At 39.7% G+C, this 20662-nt stretch overlaps 1 protein-coding gene across 3 annotated transcripts in view; it reads left to right on the plus strand.

Annotated features, from left to right (window-relative positions):
* The window catches only part of MTMR12 (myotubularin related protein 12), a 90400-nt gene that overhangs the window by 42440 nt on the left and 27298 nt on the right, over window positions 1–20662 (plus strand). The window contains exons 3-8 of one of the 3 annotated variants that reach the window (XM_072605909.1): window positions 4356–4495; window positions 6352–6424; window positions 7713–7843; window positions 9686–9779; window positions 13717–13846; window positions 19801–19876. In XM_072605909.1, coding sequence (XP_072462010.1) covers window positions 4356–4495; window positions 6352–6424; window positions 7713–7843; window positions 9686–9779; window positions 13717–13846; window positions 19801–19876 — 644 coding nt within the window. Of the gene's footprint in view, window positions 1–4355; window positions 4496–6351; window positions 6425–7712; window positions 7844–9685; window positions 9780–11985; window positions 12462–12717; window positions 12878–13716; window positions 13847–19800; window positions 19877–20662 lie in introns of those variants that run through there. The other 2 variants (XM_072605908.1, XM_072605910.1) reach the window with 2 other exon arrangements.

The following is a 20662-nucleotide window of genomic DNA, read 5'->3' on the forward strand; positions in this document are numbered from 1 at the left end:
TTTAATGCCGTTTCTGCTGACAAAATCGTATCTGTTTCTGGTATTCAACCATCTGATGTGGCCAAGGACTTTGATGATGGGAACTGCATCAGTAGCTATAGATGCTGAGGAGGCAAGGCTATGGCACCCACAGAAACAGTTGCCAGGTCACATCTTCATAGGGGTTATTTTCCTGGATGAATGTTGCAGAGGCTGGAAGCAAGAATGAGGTTCCTGTTACTCCCAGGGTTCTTGGTTTAGTCAGCAGTTGGTGATGATGGTGATGAGGAAAGGGGGCTCCTTTCTCCGCAGTAATTGCTTCTCTCATTGGTGGTTGGGAGCACTGCCATTCCCAAGGCTCTTGGGTTGAGGGTCCTAGGCTATCTCTACTGGGGTCTGAGATCAGGTGGTGGTCCAAGTGATGAAGTTTGATTTGCCTGGCACATGCTGCCTTTAGTGTGTCCTTCAGAGTGCCTAGATCTGGATTGAGTGATAAATTTGGATAGAATAAATGGCATTAATAAATGGAGATGGTGGCAATAGGGAGAGTTGGAGAAGGCAAGGAGTATTACAGCTCTCCCACTGGAAGTAATGAGTCAGGGGGAATGCAAGACAATGCAACCAGTGCTAAAAAGAATGGCCCAAAATCATGAGGCAGCCTGAGGTGATGAGGAGCTAGGTCTTAATTAGTATCAGAGAACAGGGGGCTAAAATGAAAGGATATCTTAAAATCAGAGTCAGAGGTCCAGGTGGCACAGTAAAGAGGGCTGACAGACCTAGAGTGGGGACGCTGAAGTGGATGGGGTTGAGGTGAATAGGATTAAGGGAGCCAGCTGCCAAGGTTGGGGTTATAAAGGTTTATTCCTCAGTGGTTGGGGATTCAGTATCTCTGGGACAGGTTTAGGACTGTTGGGGAATGGGAGGACAATCCCAATGAAAGAAGGTAAGAAGAGGATTCAGGGTTTCCTCCAGAGTTAGACTCTTTATTTCTCAGCACAGCCAGTCCTCACTTACCTAGCCCTACTCTTCGGGTACTGGGGATCCCCATATAGGGATGTGGTGATCCTAGGAGCCTAGTAAGGTTGCAAGTGGTGTTGTGTCCCCTACATTTTCAGTCTTCTTATACGTTACACCCTTCTTCTCTTCCCCTATGTACTCTGCAGTCCAGTAACACTTGCCTCCTCGCTGTTCCTTGAACAAGATCACCTGATTCCAGGCATTTTGACTGGCTATCTGCCCCCATGCTTGGAATATTTCCCTCGTCTCTACCTCCTGGCTTCCTTCAAGTCCCAACTAAAATCCTGCCTCTACAAGAAGCCTCTCTTACTTCTAGTGTCCGCCTTCTGTAGAAGATGACCGATTTATCCTCTTATAGCTTGTTTGTACGTAGTTTGCATGTTGTCTTCCCCATCAAACTGTGAGCAGCTCCAGGGCAGGCTCAGTTTTTACCTCCTTTGTTTAGCGTAGCACCGTGTCTGGCAGTTAGTAGGAACTTAATAAGAGTACAGTCTGACAAGCATGGCCCAGCTGCATTTGTCCTAGGGGCCTCCTGGAGCCTAGCAAGGAGATAAGAAACAGAATGTTCCAGCCTGGCAGTCAGGTGGGCCTGGGCCTAGCTGTATTGGTGAAGAGGCCTAAGTCTCGAGTGTTCCAGGTCACAGGTTTGTCTGATCTTGGGAGAAGCCTAGCTGAAAAAAGACTTCATGAAGGTTTTTTCTGGCAAGGATTTTAAAGTGCTAGAAGCGTTTTTCAGTCTTCCACCTATTCCTTTTTCTGGAGCTGGTTTGAAAACTGAATGCATGACTGTGGGCATTGGGAGGCAGTGCCTAGCACAAGCAGGGCCGGGCTTTTCTTGGTGATTGACTTATTTCATTCCCTCCAAAGGGTAAGATAAAGGGAATAATTCTGCAACCAGAGTAAGTCTTTGTTTTCCTGACTGTTCAGAAGCAAGAAGAACTTGTTACCTTGCTTTAGTGAGAATGTTTCTGTGGAGTCATGAATGTAACGACATCAGCTGTTCCTTATTCTCCTCAACAACTTGCCTCCAGGTTTGTGACTGATTAACTACTTGGAGTAGGTATACAGATTCTCAGTCAAATAATAGGCATTTATTAAGTGCTTACTGTCTTCCAGGCACTATTAAGTGCTGGAAATACAAAGAAAGGTAAAAACATGATCCTTTCCCTCAAGATGCTCACATTCCAGTGGTGGAAAAGCATGTTACTACCTTGGCACATACAGCATATATACAGAGTAGGTGGAAGGTCTTCTTTACCTCTCTGGAGGATTTTTTGTGGAGAAAGGAACTTCAGCCATCACCTGGACCACCCTTTGATCTCTACTAATAACTAGCATTAATATGGTGCCTACTCTGTGCTAGGCACTCTGCTAAGCATTTTACACGTATTATCTCATTGGATCCTCTCAACAGCCCTGGGATGTAGGTGTTGTTATTATTCCCATTTTATAGTTGAGGAAACCGAGGCAGACAGAAGTTAAGTAACTTGCTTGTGGTCACACAGCTAGTATGTGAAGCCAGATTTGAACTCAGGTCTTTCTTACTCCATGCCTGGCACTCTGTGGCACAAACAGCTGTATCTATTACATGTGGAACCTCTCTTAGCCAACTTGACTTGGGCATCCCTAGCATCACCAAAAAGTCAGGTTCAGCCAAGAAGTAGCAGAAAACCATAAGTCTATCAGATTTCACTAGGCCTCTAGGAGTGCTGTTCCTCTTAGACAACTTAGAATCTAAAAGATTATTTTTCTTTTGTTAGTTCTAGACTTGTGATTTCATTTGTGTAGGAAACTTTCCTCTATCATTATAGATCTACAACTTTGAGTCTGAGAGAGTTGCCTCCAGGGACTTCCCCAGAGTCACACAGCTAGCATGTGTTCCGAAGCTAGCACTCTGTATACTGTGCCATGTTCTCCCTCTTTGGAAAGAATTTTATCCTTGTACACACAAATTAATGTACAATCTACAGCTGCATACTGTGCTTCAAAATATTATTTCCCTCTAGTATTAGAAAAACTCCAATTAACTGCCTTATATTAATTTTTAGTTTAAAGTGTTTCAGCCACAGGATGGTGTCCTTCTGTTTTGGGGAGAAGTGTAGTGGAAAAACTTATAAAAGCCATTTCAGGGAGTTTAAATCACAGGAAGCCTTTAAAAAAAAAAAAAAAAAGCAAGTTTCTCCTTTTAGCTTAACTAAAGAGCCTTTTCTGGAACTATTTTGAACACTGAATAAATTACTTAGCTATTGTGTATGTATTTTCTCCAAACGCTACTGTCTCCAGAGATTGAACTATTGGATGAACCTTCATTGGATAAACACCTCCTTTATTACATCACTCTTTAAACTGAAAGCAGTTATTTACTCTCTTAAAGACAGAAGGTACATTAATGCTGGTCTGTGTTATCTTGCCAATCCTGGGGCATCAAAAATTTATCTCTGGTCTTATATGGAGTGTTGAATTGAAGTGGAATAATTGTACTGACACTACAAGAAATTTATAAAGAAGATAATTTGTTTCTTCCTTTTCTCTTCATCTCTTTTATATATGTGTATTCAGGGGTGGTGGGGAGTGTGTATATTGTAAGGGAGTTGCTTTTTAGAGGAAATAGTTTCTTCCCCTTCCTGATTATACTGTGTCTCCAATCTTTCACCGCATGCCATTACTTTTTCCTACCATATATGATGAACTTCCAGAAAACGTGAGCTTTTCTTCTTCTTGAGAGTAGACAACCCCTACCTCTGTACGCTGAGCATGTGCTGTGCTCTTTATCCTTGGAACCAAACTCCAAGTGATTATGATGATTTTGCAAGAAGCTGCTGTGCCTCACACCTGTGCTAACCAACTGCCAACCTTGCAACCAAGGAGCCAAGAAGACTCTATCAGGTCCCCTTCCCCTGCCCAAATAGAAAATGTGGCCGTAAAACTGGTTGGAGGTTCTAGATTATAGATATATTAGCAACATTTTACTCTTTCAGCCACCCAGGGGAGAGATTTCATGAACTATCTGTCTAGTCTAAAATGAGTTACTGGCCATCTTGCTACTATGTCTTCTTGATGGTGTAGGCCTGATGAACATCATCTCCTTAGAAACTTGCATCTCCCTAAGTCAAGTTTATCCAGGAAAATGTCCATCATAGACCTGTCGGTCCATTTTGACTTTGCTTATCTTAATGCTTGATTATTCGTGCTATAATTCAGTCTCACAAAATTTTTTCATTCCATCCCAATCCATTAAAAATATATATAAGGGTCAGTAGTATTTTTACATATAGACACACACAGAGTATATGTTGTAAGTCTTTAATTTTTTATATTATTCATGGACAATTCATGTGCTTATTTTATTTTTTGATTAGGTGAACAACTGCTTTGTGAAGCCAGCACAGTGCTTAAGTGTATCCAGGATGATTCAGGTCAGCATGGAATCTGTGGAAAACTCATTTGCACAGACTTCAAGATTGCCTTCCTCGGAGATGAGTCTACATTGGATGATAATGTATGAGGATACTTTTACCTAGACTATTACAATAGCCTCTTAGAGGCTTCTAGTTTACATATATATACATACATATATTCTTATTTTCTCTCTTCCCCATTCCACACACACACACACACACACACACACACACACACACACACAGAATTTCTTTTCTATCTCCTATCTTCACTGATCAGTCAAAAATGTTTATTAAGCTCTTACTGTGAACACAGGGCATTTAAAAAAAAGCAAAAAACAGTCTCTATCCTCAGATTATTCCTTTTAGTAGCAGGACCTCTATGAAACTTTGTACTGGTATCGTTTACAAGCTGACTTACATTTGCCAAGTCCAGATAATTAGACTGTAGCCTGTTACTAAGAATACCTTGGGTGTGAAATATGGTATTAAAAAACCTGTTCTCAGGAATGTATATGAATAGAAGAGGAGCTGGGTTGGATGTGTAGTGAAGGATAACAGGTAGACAACCTAAATGCTGCACAGATGTACATAAAAACATTAAATGACTCAGGAAGGTCTCCAGGATATCATTTCATTGCATTGTAGATCCATGGAGCAATATGTACAAGAGCCATTGTATGTAGCATAAAGGAGCTGTTATCTTCACTGGTAGGTGAAGTACTCACACTAGTGACAGTTCCTCCATCAAAATTTAGAAGTTTCTATAGAATACTTCGTGCTAGGCACTAGGGAGATAGAAGGTATAAGAAATTGTTCCTGCCCTTGTGGAGTTGGGACTCTTGAGTCGACAAGATGAAGAAACAAACATTACATATAAAGAAAAATGTGGACAACTCGTAGTATAGAGCAGAGATCACTTCCTGATTCCTGTTTAAACTTGCCCTTTATCAAGCTCCAGTTTTAAATAGGGCCATGGTGTTAGTGAAGACTGTGATCCACTAGTGCCACTTTGTCCTCTCATTAAGAGTCTTCCATTCCTCTGTATCAGCAAGGACCTCAGCATACACAGGAGGGCTTACTCTACAGATTCTTAGATCTGCTTTTCTAAAAGGAAAGCAACTTTGGAGGGGTCAGTAATCTACTTCAATCAAGTATATGGATCATACACTTCATTCAGGAGGAAAAAGTCAGCACCCTGAACTTAAGAGAAAATACAAACAGAAATTTCAAACAGAAAGACCAACAGACAGGGCTTCCAACTCTTACCATAGACAGTATAGACATCGTTACCAGAGAGAGAAACACCAACACTTGGGTTTCAAAGATAGGGCTCCTTAGCAGCTACCCAGAGTCTCATCTGCCTAATTACAGGAACACTCTCCCAACGATTGAGCCCCAAAGTAAAACTGCACCTCAGAGCAGGACCCTCATGACCCAGTGCCTCATTAGAAATGAACAAAAGGTATCTGAGACCTATTAATAGGAGGGGAAGATCTTTAACTCTTCCCTACCCACCATTAACCTTACATCCTCTTGTGGAAATTTATGAAGAATGCATTTTACTAGAAGCTTGTATCATTTGGTCTTTTCTCCTCTTTCTTGATTTGGGTTTGCTCACTTTTATAGGTGAGTAGGATTTCTATGACTTTAGAATTTGTAGAGGAAAGATGTTAAGCCGTATTTCCTTTCTCCCTAAATAGAGTGGATGTTGTTTGGCCCTGTGCCTCCTAATTTGGAACAACAAAGGAGCAAGAAGTTAACCATGGATGTTTGGAAAGTGTAGGGTTCTTTAGCTTGCAGTCTGTGCCATGTATCTGCATGTCTTACCCAGAAGTGTGGTCACTTTTTCTGAACATTCTTGGAATTTGTAAGGAAGATACTGACTCAGTCTGTACATTTCTCAATCCTGAACATTACGGATTCTGACTTATTTGTTCATGTTGATTTTTTTTAGGAGCCTCAATTTAAGAATAAGGTGATAGGAGAAAACGATATTACGTTACACTGTGTTGACCAAATTTATGGAGGTAAGTATGTTTTTTGTGAAGTTTTAAGGTATCACACACAAGCAGATCTTGAAAATCTCTTCTGCATGCAGTGTCAGGTCCAAGTTCAGTAATAACTTTGACTCTTTAGGGTGTCCCTCAAAGGCTGATCTCATCAAATCTGTCAGAGGATCATAGATTGAGAGCCAGAGGGGACCTCTGAGACTATCTAGTCCACCCCATTCATTCCAAAACTGATGAAGCAGAAGTAGGGAGCTGAAGTGACTGACCCAGAGTCACATGGCTAGTTTGTGTCTGAGGTAGGAATTGAACCTAGGTCTTTTTTTAGTCCAAATTCAGTGACATATCAACTTCACCAATACTGCCTCTCAATCCTCTTAAACTGAGGAGCAGAGCTCACTTAATTCCAAATCCACCGCACCCTGAATTGATGCATTCTTTGCTAGTGTCAAAGAATTTGCCTGGGCTGTCTTAGGCTTCCTTTCTTCCTACTGTTCGCAACATCCTTCTTACTCAGAATTTAACCAGTTTAGAGCTGTGGAATTCATTAAACATTTACTATGATTCTAGCGTGCTAAGTACGAATAGTTATAGAAGAAGAAATAGAAGAAATGTTGTTGTTCAGTCATGTCTGACTCTTCATGGCCCAATTTGGGGTTTTCTTGGCAGAAATGCTGGAGTGGTTTGCCATTTCCTTCTCCGGCTCGTTTTACAGATGAGAAACCTCAGGCAAACAGGGCTAAAGTGACTTGCCCAGGGTCACACAGCTACTAGGTGAGTGGCCCAGATTTGAACTCAAGTCCTTCTGACTCCAGGGCCTGGTGCCCTATCTGCTTCACCACATAGGAAATGAAAAGCCACTCCAGCATCTGCCAAGAAAACCCCAAATGGGGTCACAAAAAGTCGAAAATGACTGAAACTACTGAGCAAAAATGAGAAAATGGATACATTCAGACATTCCCTTCACCCTAGAACCATGGTCCCTGTATTAGATGGGTTTCCCCTGATGATGTCTTACCTTAGTAGTTTTTAGTTTTAGGATCCTGATTTCTTCAGATCACTGAGGTTTAGTTCTGAGAGTAATCAGCCTATTCCATTGCTGGTATTGTGTGCGGAGTGAAGAAACATGACTGCGCAGAGACTGGGGTGTAAGTGGAGCTGTTGCTCAGTGAGGTCATCTTCAAGAACAAGCACTGCTTTTCTCTCACTGCCTTGATTCTTCAAACATGAGCTTCTTAGCGCTTGTACCTTTGTAACCCAATTTTCTTTTCTCGTCTGATTTGCTGACTTGAACTTTGTTTCCCTGTAGTGTTTGATGAGAAAAAAAAACCATTGTTTGGACAACTGAAGAAATACCCTGAAAAGCTCATCATCCACTGCAAAGACCTCCGAGTATTTCACTTCTGCCTGAGGTACACCAAAGAAGAGGAAGTTAAGAGGGTAACTATTTGCATATGTTTGGGGAATTCATTTCCCTTTAGATTTCCCCCCCTGGAATCCTGGGAGAGAATGGATTGTTTGTTTTGCTTATATTGCAAAAAAGGGAGAAAAAGAACAGCTCGTCTCAACAATTTTTTTTAATATGATGCCATGATGCAGTCTTGCATTTGGACTGTACTCAAAATCCAATTAAGCCAGCTATGCATTTTCAGAGAGTATACTGCCAACTTCGGAGGGCCTTCATTCTTTCACATATTGCTTTCCAGTCCTTCACCAGGCAGAGAAATGGTAAGTCAGAGTAGTTCCCTGTGAAGGCAGTGAGGGGCATTACAGGTGGGATAGACTAAAGAGAGAAGGCCTGTAGCAATCTACCCCTCAGTGGTTGGCTTCTCAACCAGAAGTTGATATGTCTATGACCTTGATGCCCCAGGAAAAACAAAAATGGAAGTCTTGAAAGTAAGTGTTGAGGTGAGGAAGAGAGAGCTATAGGTTCATTGAGGGAAGTTGAGAATCTTACAGAAAGGGCTGTGCTTTTGGAGAGTCAGTAAACCTTAATTGTCCAGGGCCAGGTGAATTCAAAACAATGACTAGGACCATTTTACTTTAATCACTGTTCTGTACTTTTACTTAACGAGATATAGAACATACAGTAAGACTTTTTATCACATTAAACTTTTCAGTGGAAATCTGATGGGAATTCAGTTTGTTTGCTTTCTTTTTATGGCATATAACATCCATGCGTTGTCCCACTCTTTAGTTGTTTACCAGTTAGTGGGATATCTGAGTTTGTATAGATTCATCTTAATCTCAGGCTGATTTCTGTAGTCAGCTTTGTTGTCCTTACTAAGTGGAGGAGGGGAGGTTGGGGGTAAGTAAGTTTGGGTAGTTCCAAAAGATTACTGTAATATGTAGTTTCAGTGTGCTTTCCTAACAGGCAGTAAAATGGACTGATTTGACCTTGGAGAAGGTTATTTAACCTCCTTTTGTCTTGGTTTGCTTATCTGTGGAATGAGAACAATAATAGCACTTTCCTCACGAGACTGTTGTATCGTGGTAATTGAAGTAAAGCACTATGAAAATACTAGCTATCATTATTATTGTTATTGCATCAAGTCACTTGGGGAGTGTCAGAATGAAATTTGAACCTAGTCCCCTTAATTCTAGTACCTCTTCTCCATCATTTCCACTTGATCTGGTGTATGTAGATTGTATGTAGTTGCTTGCATGTTATCTTCCCCATTTGACTGTGAGCTCCTGGAGAGCAGGGACTGACCTTTCATTCTGTTTCCAGTGTATAGCTCTGCCTGGTATATAGTAGGCGCTTAATAAAGGTTTGACTCCAGAGCCATGACTCTTATTATGTTACCTTCACATATACAGAGACAGAAAAAAAATCAAGAAACAACAAAACAAGTTTCTTTTTTAAAAAAAAATTAAGCTGAAATATTTTTATTAGCAAATATAAATATAAATTAATTATATAAATATAATTAGAATATAAGAATATAAATAGTCTGGAGTCTGGGATTGTATTTAAAATTTTATTAATCATTGTGTTGGCACTTAAATTCAATTTTTAAGAAAAAACACCATTTGCAACACTTTTGCCCATGTGTTTGGCAATCTAATTACTTACTGAAGGCTCTGAGAACTGTTCTTAAAACTTGAGCTTACCTGGCTAACTGAGCTGTCGTAAGGGGCCATGGGCCATCTTTCTTAATGTGTTTCTGGCTCTGTTTAAAAACTACAAGCTTCTCTTCTCTGATATTTTCCTGGACAAAATTTAACTATGTTTTAGGTCTTTATTGCTTAATAACTTGATGGCGGTTACTTTTTTCCTAGATTGTCAGCGGCATCATTCATCATACCCAGGCTCCTAAACTACTTAAACGATTGTTTCTATTTTCCTATGCAAGTGCTAAACAAAACAATACAGGTATGCGATTTTTATGTTCTTTTTTTCTCTTGTTTTTTGAGAGTGAGCAACTTTTTTCTTCTACTATTCCAGTGGACGTGGAAGTAGGGGTCAGGAGGAGAAATAAGGATCAAAATTATGCTCGCTTTATTTCTGCTCTTTCTGTTTCCTTCTTGCTTTGGTTTCTGTCTCAGTTTGGCCTTCGTAGGTTGCTTAAGGCTAAGGAAAAATTAAGTTTTTGTCCATAGCTTTTCAGTCGCTGAACTCCAATGTTTAGCGTTTTAACAGGTTGGTTGATTCTTAGGAAAGGTAGACTTTGTAAATTGTAGCTCTGTGTGCTTAGAATATAGAAAAACACAAACTGAAACAGATACTTCAATTTTCTGTCCTTTTAAAATGTCTTGCTCTGGGAGTGTCTAGAGAATGTGTTACATGTTAAAAGGCTTATGAATAATAAGAGAAATAATTGGGTACAACAAATACAAACACATTAAAAAGAAATGGCCTTGGTGTGAAAAACACCTAATTACCACAAGTTCAGCCTTTGCTGTAGTATGTTGGCACTTAATTGACATTATTTGTGCCATGCACCCCTTTGAAAGTCTGGTGAAGCCCCTTCTCATAATAACATTTAAAATGTATAAAACAAAATTCATAGGATTACAAAGGAAACCAACTATATTGAAATATAGTTATCACAATATTTTTTAGAAAAAAATGTTCATGGACCCCAGGTTAAGACCCTTTATACTAGTGTCTTTTTTTTTTTTTAGTCTTTCTGAAAAAGGGAGCCAAAACAAAGAAATTTTGGAAGTCAGAGTGATAAATCTTTGGCTCAGAGTCTAGTTCTCCTGAGATCAATCAGCCTATTTTGTTGTTAATGTTGTGGTCAGCAGAATGAGGAGCCGTGACTGCCTGGCAGCCTGGGAATTTGGCTGGAGCACATGCTCTGAACACTTGCTCCAAGTGATGGAGAAGGCATCCACTGCTAACCATCCTCCCACTCTTTTTGTTGTCTCAATTTGGCCTCCAGATCAGCCAGTTTGCCATGCTTTCTTTGTCCTGAGCTGCCTTGCTTTCCAGTGGCCCCATAGGCTTCCAGACATATCTCAGAGAAATGGCCTGTGGAATGATGTGGGAGTTTCCAAAGGCACGTAAAGGGCATTCTAGAATGCAGTAGTGTATGTTCTTATGGCGTACTTGGTCCTGAAGTATTCTGCTTAGTCAGACATTCTGGGTACTAAACAGCTGTCACGATATGGTAAGCATACTATGACCAATTTTCATAGAATTAAACTATAAACTTTAATCTGGATGATCTGGATTCAGATCCCACCTCTGACACATACTTACTAGATGAACCTGGGCCTTTCACTTCAAGGTGTCAACATGTGAATAGAGTTTCTCCAAACCAGCCATTCCATATTTATATTTCATTAATTTCCAAGGAAATCCCTATAAGTTGCAGAATAATTGCTAGTCACTGATAAAATCTCAGGACTGAACACAAAACACACACACACACATATTAATATTTAACAACCAGCTCTCTAGGGGGAGAAATTTGTGTTAACACACTTTAAAGTTTGCTCTGCATTATTAACATTTTCTCCATCACTTTCTTAAGCCTAAACTATCAGCAAAACAATAAATGAAGCCCTGGTTTGTAGCATTTGCTGATTTTTCCTGAGATATAAATGTTCACACTGATAATTTAATAATTGGCTCTTGCAAGGTGGTTTGAGCTGCTTCAAGCATACCTTTGCACACATTCACTAAAACTGTGCTGATTATCATTTAATTTGGTTTTGTTTCGGAAAACAGTCAAGCTTTACAGAGTGCTTTAGAGTTATTCTTATAGGTGCCAGTTAATATAATAATGTAGATGTATGGAACAAAGTTTGTTCTAATATGAAAATAATTACATGAGAGATGCTAATTCCTTCCAGTTATTGTAAATAGTTGGAAAGTTTGCTGCTTTAGAAATTATGCTGTACTTGAATTAATTCTATGCCCTTCTTGGCTTTATTTTAGCTTTCTCTCTTGATTCCTGGAACTTGGACACAATCTGTGAATATTTCTCGCCTAGCCAGTTTTTAACTTTTCTCTCCACCCTAACATATGTTGATCAGCATGCCAAGAACCTTACCTCAATTGACCCTGCCCATTTTATTCATCTGTACTAACTTATGTCCCTCAGCGAGAATCTTCTCTAACAGTTTTTATGCCCACCCTTCTCGTCTCTCATCCACTACCCTCATTGAGGAATTTTATACAAATAGATGTTAAATTTAGCAATTAATTTGGCTAATTTTAAGTTAGAAATCAAATATGAGGGAATTTGAAGAGATGAGAAGTTTGTAATCTGTGTCATTGGTGTCAAACTCAAATAGAAACAAATTTCTTCCCCACCTGATGACTTATAATACTGTAAATTAACATTATCTATGTTGTATTGTATTTTATTTATTTTAAGTGTTTCCCAATTGCATTTGAATCTAGTTTCATGCACTCCTTGCCACATCCTAACTATGAGTTTGACACCCCTGGTCTGGACAACCTGTTGTAACCATTATTTGCCCTAATAATTCATTAATGTATTTCACTGAGACTCCCTAAAAGCTTCATTATGCTTTCAGAGAAAGACTTGCCTCTCTGAAAATTTAACTGTGGGACCTGAGTGACGTAGTCTTTGAGACCTTTGTAAGTTTCACTTTACTAGCTGGGCAGCTACTGTCTTGATTCAGTTCAAGCCATAGAGGAAAGCTTTGGGGTTTTTTGTTTTGTTTGTTTTGGTTTGTTTTGGCTTTTTTTGGTTTGTTTGATTTGGGGTTTTTTGGTATATATTATTCTGTGGACGGTTTATTTATGCTTATGCCCTGGGGTTATTCAAAATGGAGGGCACAGATTTACAGATTTTATCGGACAGGTAATCTTTCAGTAGCCTCTTTATTTTCAGATATGCAGTGATAGACATTTGAACCAAATGGTTCACTTCAGTTTGAGCAAAACATCTGAGACTCTCTTGGCAAGTGTCCTCACCCGACTGTGGTCACAGCCAGATACTTCTCTCCCTTCTAGCTCCTTTGTCACCACTCACAAATGGGAGCGGACATCAGGTGAGGCAGAGAGATGATCATCTGTTGCCTCCGTATCTGAATGACTGCTTTCTCCCTACCTATCCCCAGGAATCTTGATTTCCCTTCCAGGGGAATGACACATGCTATTGTATGACTACTATAGCTGCTAAACTAGAAAAATTCTCTTTTGGTGGCCGTCTACCCTCAAATAAAAGGGTGGTTTACACTGAAATATTTGACACTTGCCCAAAATCAGCCTTGTGTCTTTCTGTACATTGTGGTAAGGCTAAAAAAATGCGTTTTTTGTTTCAGTGTGTCTGCCAAACCTTTCTTCAGAGTTTAATGCCTCTTTGAGGAGCTAAATTATTGCATAATTTGGCTAAAAATGTAGCTGGGTGTGGGGTTTTGTGAGAAAATAGCAATCAGAATATCTTTGTGTCATGTGAAATGACAGTCATTTGTTAATGAAGAAAATAGGATGAAATTTTTGCTTTTTTGATTTGGATCTGACTTCTTCATTGGTATAAGAACTGACTCCCTGTGTGAAAATTGCTTTCATCAGTGCAGCTCCTCTGAAATTTACAGTCCTGGAGATTTGAACCACTAGGAGTGAATGACTTGTTCCTGGTCACATAGCTTTGTATCTGTCACATGTAGTCCTTAACCAAGGTCTTCCAGATTCCTTGATCACCCTTTGGGATAAGATTAGGAGTAAGAAATTAATGGTTTTGTAAAAATGAAGTGTATTTGTAAAAGTTAAGTTGATGGGGGCTCATGAAAAAGGGAAGGATCTCAAATCTGAGATTCCCCTTTCACATAACTGCAATTTTAGTGCTTCGTGAAAATCTCATTTAATCCCCTTATTTTTTTTTTGTTAGCCACAGGCCCCCCACACCAAACTTTGTTGTTTGACACCATTATGGACTGGCATTGGGAGTTGGAGCGAACGAAAGGAAGCCTAAAGTACAAAGCAGTGAGTGCCAACGAAGGCTATAAAGTCTGGGAAAAGTAAGGTTTTAATATTGTGCTTTTTAAAAGAAACCTTGAAAATGCCAAAAGGCGTTATTGTGTAGGCTTCAGAACTGCGCTATGCAGAATTCAAATGTACAGCTTCTTTTACCTAGGAGCTCAGCGCCTTTTAGAAACTTAGTTCTTGATGCTCATTTTAAAGAGGGTCTCTCAGTGTCTCCTAAAATCCCTGTCATCTTTACAGCATTTCATAGTTAAATAGTGTCTCTCTGCTCAAAGATGTTTTCCCAACAAGTAGATTTGTTAATCAGTAGATTCTATCAAGTCTTGTAGTCAGGTGCCAGCCTGAGCCATGACCTTTTCTTATCAGGGCATGAATGTATTTAGTGGGATTTGAACCTAACATGCCTCGTTTTCAACCCTATTTCATGCTCTAGAATCTCTTCAGTTGAGTAGCTTGATGGTAAAACTTTCGGGGTAACTTTTTGTTGTTAAGTCCAGCACACGTAAAAACAGAGCATCTGTAATAATTGGTAAGCAATATGGCTTAGTCCAGCAAGTAAATGCTGGCAAAGGGGGATTTTCCTCATGTTTGTTCTTTACTTGGCCAGACGAATCTTTAAGGGAACTACTATATTGAACCAAGAATAAAAGCAGTAAAGAAAAGTGGTTAAACCATTATATTACTGCTTAAGACTTGGGTCCCATGTCACTTGGATAGATACACCAAGCCTAAAGCATACTCTTTTCCAGATCTCTTTATAGCAGGAATTCTTATCCTGTCTCCTGTGTCTCTGGTTTTCTTAATATTTCTGTGATAAGAGGCTGCGCTGGTGGTTAGAACACAGTACTTGGAACTGGAATGTCCAAAGTTCAAATCTGGTCTCAAACACCAGCTGTGTGACTCTGGGCAAATCATTTAACCTCTCTGTGCCTCAGTTTCCTCATTTGTAAAATGGGGGTAATAATAGCACCCACTTCCCAGGGATGTTGGGAAGATAAAAATGTGTTTATAAAGCACTATATAGATACTAGCTTTTATTAATATAATTTGTTTCCTTTGTAATCCTGTATATTTTTATGCATTTAAAGATATTATTCTGAGGAATCCATAGGTTTCAGCTTCCTGTCAAAATAAGTACTTTCGCAAAAAAGTTAAGAACCATTACATAATGACTTAAACAAGTTCTCAGTTCTCTAGACCAGAGCTTCTTAAACTTTTTCCACTGGAAATCCCTTAAGTACTTCTTAAACTGTGGGTCATGACCTCATATGGGGTTGTGAAGCAACTGGTAGACAGATTGCCCAAATAATTAAACTCCCAAAGGTTACCCTGCTTGCATCAGTTTTCTCTCCACCAACCTTTTTAAATGTTGTGTGCTCATTTATTAATGAGGTACACGCTTTTGAGTTTGTTCTTAAAACCAAGCCTTAAACATTTGTGACCCTAGGCAAGTTATTTACTCTCCCTCAGCCTCAATTTTCTTCTCTGTAAAATGGGCACAATAATACCACCTACCTCACAGAGTTGTTGCTGGGATCCAATGAGATAATGTACTTTTCACAGCTTAAAATACTATAGAAATGGTAACTGCTGTGGTTAGCATTGTTATTATTCCTGAAGCACGTCTATCCTGTAGGCATTCCGGTTTGATAGCTCCTGTGAGAACCTTCTGCTTAACATTCAGAGAATGTTAGGTTAATCCATAGATTATTAGATAAATAAAAGGGATTAATAGTGAGTTATTCACCTGTTGAGATGTATTTTGTACTTTGTCACAAATTGTCCTTAGAAACACGTCTTGTCAGGGAGGTCACGGACGTGAGCAGTTGTGTTATGTTCCTGTGTGCATCAGTCAGCTAGTAACATCTAACATTTAAAGTGGCAAGTTAATATTTGCAGAGTATTCCACAGGTATGATCTCATTTTATCCCTCAACAACTCAAGGTTGTTACAACTTGACAAATTCTACGTTTTAACTCTTTCCCAAAGTATTTAACACCCTAAGGAGAATTTCTTTCATTGACTTAAAAAAGCAGTATATTTGCTTACAGTCACAAATCTGGCGGCCTTGAGCACCCTAACTTCTGATTTCTGGCAGATCCCCACCCAGGACAATAAAAGGGCATGTCAGGTCCTCATGCCCTCTGGGAGAAGAATAACCCAAAATGCCTACCAGTAACACCTTAATGTATAGAATTTACTACAGACCAAGACTACTTATAAATTTAGAATTCCTAAAAGGAAAACAGTATGGTTTTTGTATCATTTTTTGAGGATATCTTGTTTTATTCCTCTGTCTGCCAGATATTTTCTGACTCTTCTAACCTCAGGTAGAAGCTTGAGGGGAAATTTTGAAGCGTTTCTGTTGGAGATCACTTTAGTGGGCTTGCCAGTACAGTGCAGGTGTTGGCACTTAACAAAGAGCCCACTCTCCACTCCAAATGGAATTCTCCCTACTTGCCTCATGGTTACATTTTTCTTCATGCCACTGGTAATTTTAGTTTCTTTCCTTGAAGAAAGAGGCTATTTAAGAGGAAGAAGCAAAGAGCTGCTTTGTTGGGAACCAGGGTTGCTTCTGAGAATTGGGGCTTCATACCTGGTTCCATTTAAAAACCATTCATGGTTTTCTGTATAGCATTTGATTTGTAGACATTTAATAAATAGTAACTTAATGTGAGACATTTTTAAAATTCAGTCCAGTAAACGCTTACCTTGTTTAAATATATCTCTGAAGATCTAGTATTTGGGACTAGTTGACACATTTGCTGTACAGTAAAAATATTAGTAGGGAGAAAGGGATATGCTGCTTTTAAGGCTTTAGAAGTTCTGTCTTGGATATGATGGGCAGGCTGGACTTGCTGCTACAGCTTGGCTGGTTATTGTTGATAGATATTGATATGGTAGCTCTCGGTGCCTCCGTTACCCAGAAGGAAACATGCTTAGACGTTATCACTTGCCTTCCTCTGTCTAGACCACTAAGAAAGGAATTTAGTTCAACAGACATTTTATTGTTTACTCTGTGGGATAATAGCTGAAGTTTTAATAACATTTTAATTTTGTAAGGTGCTTTACATAAATCATCTCATTTTATTTTCATAACAGCCTTATGGGGTTATTCAGACCCCTATTTTCAGGTATAGGGATAGGGACTGGATCTCTGGTTCATTGGTACAGGGACCTCTTGATGAGGAAACTCTTTCTACCAATGCAACTCATCATCTTCTTGGCATCTTAAAGTCTAAAAGAGTTGCTTTGAGCATTCAGAGATGAAATGACTTGCCCAGGATCACACAGCTGGTATGTGTCAGGAGTGGGACTTGAATCCAGGTCTACCAGGTTCCAAGACTGACCCTCAGTTCATTACTCCTATTGCCTCTCTTCAAAATATAGTTTACTAGGTGCTGGGGATGCAGCAACAAAAATAAAAACCTTTGTAATGTAATAAGTAACATTTTGTTTATGTACACATGCCACTTAAATACAGGGTAATTGAAAGTGAGAAAGGGCAGTTAACAGTTGTAGTGTGGCTCTGATGAATGGAATCCTAAAGTGGCAATTTGGAAGACTTGATTTTGAAATTATCAGCAATCATTTACTCTCTTTTAGCCCTGTTTCCTCATCTTTGAAAATGGAGAAATAATAGCACCTGCCAGGTTTGTTAATAGGACCAATGAAATGACATAAAGTGCTTTGCAGAAGCTATAAAATACTGTCTAAAGGTGCGCTGTTCACTGGACTGGATGTGTTAGGAAAACTTTCCCAGAAGAGGCAGTACCTGAGCTGAGCCTTGAGGTAGACTAGCAAGTCTTAAGAGTCAGAGGTCCAGGAGGGTGTGCAGTTCAGTGCAGTCTGGGCAAAGGCAGAGATAGGAGATGGAATGCCAAGTTTAGGAAATACCTTCTATGTCACTTTGACTGGAACAGAAAGCTTGTTGAAGCGAGTAATAGGACATCAGTCTAGAAGGTAGTCTAGAACAAGATTGTTGTTCAGTCATGTCCCATTCTTTGTGACTTTACTTGGGATTTTCTTGACAAAGATACTGGATGGTTTGCCATTTCCTTCTCCAGATCATTTTATAATTGAGGAAACTGAGGCAAATAGGGTCAAGTGACTTGCCCAGGATCACACAATAGTAAGTATTTGAGGCTGGATTTGAACTCAGGGAGATGAGTCTTCTTTACTCCAGGCCCAGCACTCTATGTCCTGACACTTAACTTCCCTGAGCAAGATTGGATATTTCCTAAGTAGCAGCCTGAGATAATCGCATCATATCTGAGGTATAATAAGGCACTTCAGCAGGGTTTTGTTTGTTTGTTTTTTAATAGGGGAGTGATGTGATCTGGTCTGTGTTTTGGAAGTTATTAACACAGCAGCTATATGAAAGATGGAGTGAGGAGGGTAGAGAGTTGGGTTAGGGAAACTGATTGGGAAGGCCATTGGACAGGGGAGAGTCATCTCATGAACTGAGAACATGCTGGAGATAGAATCAGCGAGGTTTGGCATCTGACTGGGTAAGGAGGTCAGGAAGTGAGAAGAGTCAAGGATGACTCTGACTCAGTATCTCTAAATCTGGCCTCATTGTCTGCTCTGAGCTCAGCCCTCAGCAACAGCTGCCTGTGGTACATTTCAAACAGGGTGGACCGGAACATCTCAGACCCAACATGTCCAAAACAGAACTTCTCTTTCTTTCCCAACCCACCTCTCATCCTAAGTTCCTTATTTCTATTAAAGGCACTACTCTTCTCCCTTGTTTGTAACCTTATCATTATACTCAACTCCCTCTTGAGTTGAGTGTGTTTCCAGACCTTGCCATTTTTGTGACCGTGGACAAGTCATTTAATCTCTTGGTGTTCCAGGCTAGGGGTCAGCAAACTATGACCTGAGGATCCAATTAGGCCTTCTTCCTGTTTTTGTACAAACCTATGAGCTAAAAGTAGTTTTTACATTTGAAAATATAACAAAAAATTGTTTAAAAATATGAAAACCCTAGCTCTTACATTGTACAAAAACGGGAAGCAGGCCACATTTGACCTACAGGCTGTAGTTTGTTGATCACTGCTCTAGACAAGTCTCTAAGACCATAAGTTGAAGAGAATGTGCTGACGAATCAAAAAATAAACATTTATTAAGCCTACTATGTACCAGACACGATGTAAAATGCTAGGGATACAAAAAGAGAGAAAGATAGCCCCTGTCTTGGAGGAGCTTATAATCTCATGAGGGAGATAATATGCAAATACATAAAAAGCAAACTCTATACAGGATAAATAGGAAATAACTAACAGAGAGAAGGCACTAGATTTGGGAAAGGAAGGCTTCCTCTAAAAGGAGGGATTTTAGTTGAGATTTAAAGGAAGTCGGAGAGGTCAGTAGCTGGAGTTGAGGAAGAGTGTGCCAGGAATGAGGGACAGCTACAGAAAATGTCTGGAGCCAAGAAGTGGAGTGTCTTATTTGTGGCACAGCTAGGTCGGCATCGCTGAGCAGGAGAGTATTTGTCAGGAGGTAAAGTATAAGAAGACTGGAAAGGTAGCAGGGCGCCAGGTTATGAAAGGCTTTGAATGTCAGTCACAGCATTGATAGAGGAAGTTTCCTCTTCCTTAACTGAGAGTTTCCTCTTCCACTAAAGCCTGATCCTTCTTCCTTTCCTTAATGTCATAGAATTTTGGAATTGAAAGGAACATCAGAAGACACCTTGACTCTCATTTTACAGATGAAGAAGCAGGGCCAGAGAAGTAAAGGGGTTTTTGAGATTAGACAACTAGTTTTTGGCACTCCTGGGGTTAGAATCCTTGTCTTGTGACTTCCTGTCCAGTGAGTGCTCTTTCCACCCTGAGAGAGAAAGAATACATTGGAGCTAGTCCTCATTAATCAGGGAAATATAGTCCTTTGTCCTCAGCTGTGCTTGAATTTCTTTGTTTGAGAATCTCAGCCTTTTTGCTTTAATTAACACCAGTTTTTCATAGCAGAATGAATTCTTTTTTCCCTATAGGCTGCCAGCCTACTTTGTGGTTCCTGTTTCTCTTCCTGAAGAGGATATCTCATGTTTTCAAGGACGAGGTGTACCTGTAAGTAACTGTGGAAGCCTGAATGCCCTGAAAGCCAAATGCTCGTATCATTTGCCTTTAAACATGTACAGAAAAATTAACTTATTTAAAGCTTTAGAGTTATGTCTTTAATACTTAGTAGTTTGTCCTCATTCCAACAGGGATCTGGAAATATCTTAGGGATTCCCCAGAGATGGTAGTGCTGCTGCTTTTAGAAAAGGAGGCTAACTCAGCCTGGCCTGAGACTTTCTTCACAAAGTTTTACCCCAGTTTTACTGCAAAAACTTCTCACAAAAGCTGTCTCTGATGCAATACTAATTGTTTGACCCTGGGCAAGTAATTTAACCTCTCAGGGTACAAAATAGCTCTGAAAAACTCTTAAGTTGCAGAAAAGATGCCAGTCTATGTTCCTGACATCCATGAAGTATTTACAGTCTAGTTTAAAGAAGGAATTGTTTTTGGTCATCTGAAATGATTTCTGTTAGTGTAGGGGGAATCCTTAGAGATTCAGTAGTATATTTTTCATAAAAGGGTGGCATGCAGAGCTTTTTTTCCTTCCATTCCAAACCACAATCAGTCAGGAAGTATATTTAATGATCAAAGAAGGCAAAACTCCAGAAACCACCCCTAATTTTTCAAATTTCCCCTGCCTTTGGGGAATTTCTTGAGAAAAGAATATCATGAATAAATTCTGTGCTATGGGGAACTTGTTGGTCTGCTAAGAAAGCATCTTTGTCTCACTGGAATTATAGCAGTGTCCCCTGTGTGTTTGAGTGTCTGACTGGCCTAGTGGGTACTTGTGTACGT

The sequence above is a fragment of the Notamacropus eugenii genome, chromosome 4 (assembly GCF_028372415.1).
Source record: "Notamacropus eugenii isolate mMacEug1 chromosome 4, mMacEug1.pri_v2, whole genome shotgun sequence".
In the NCBI taxonomy this organism is placed as follows: Eukaryota; Metazoa; Chordata; class Mammalia; order Diprotodontia; family Macropodidae; genus Notamacropus; species Notamacropus eugenii.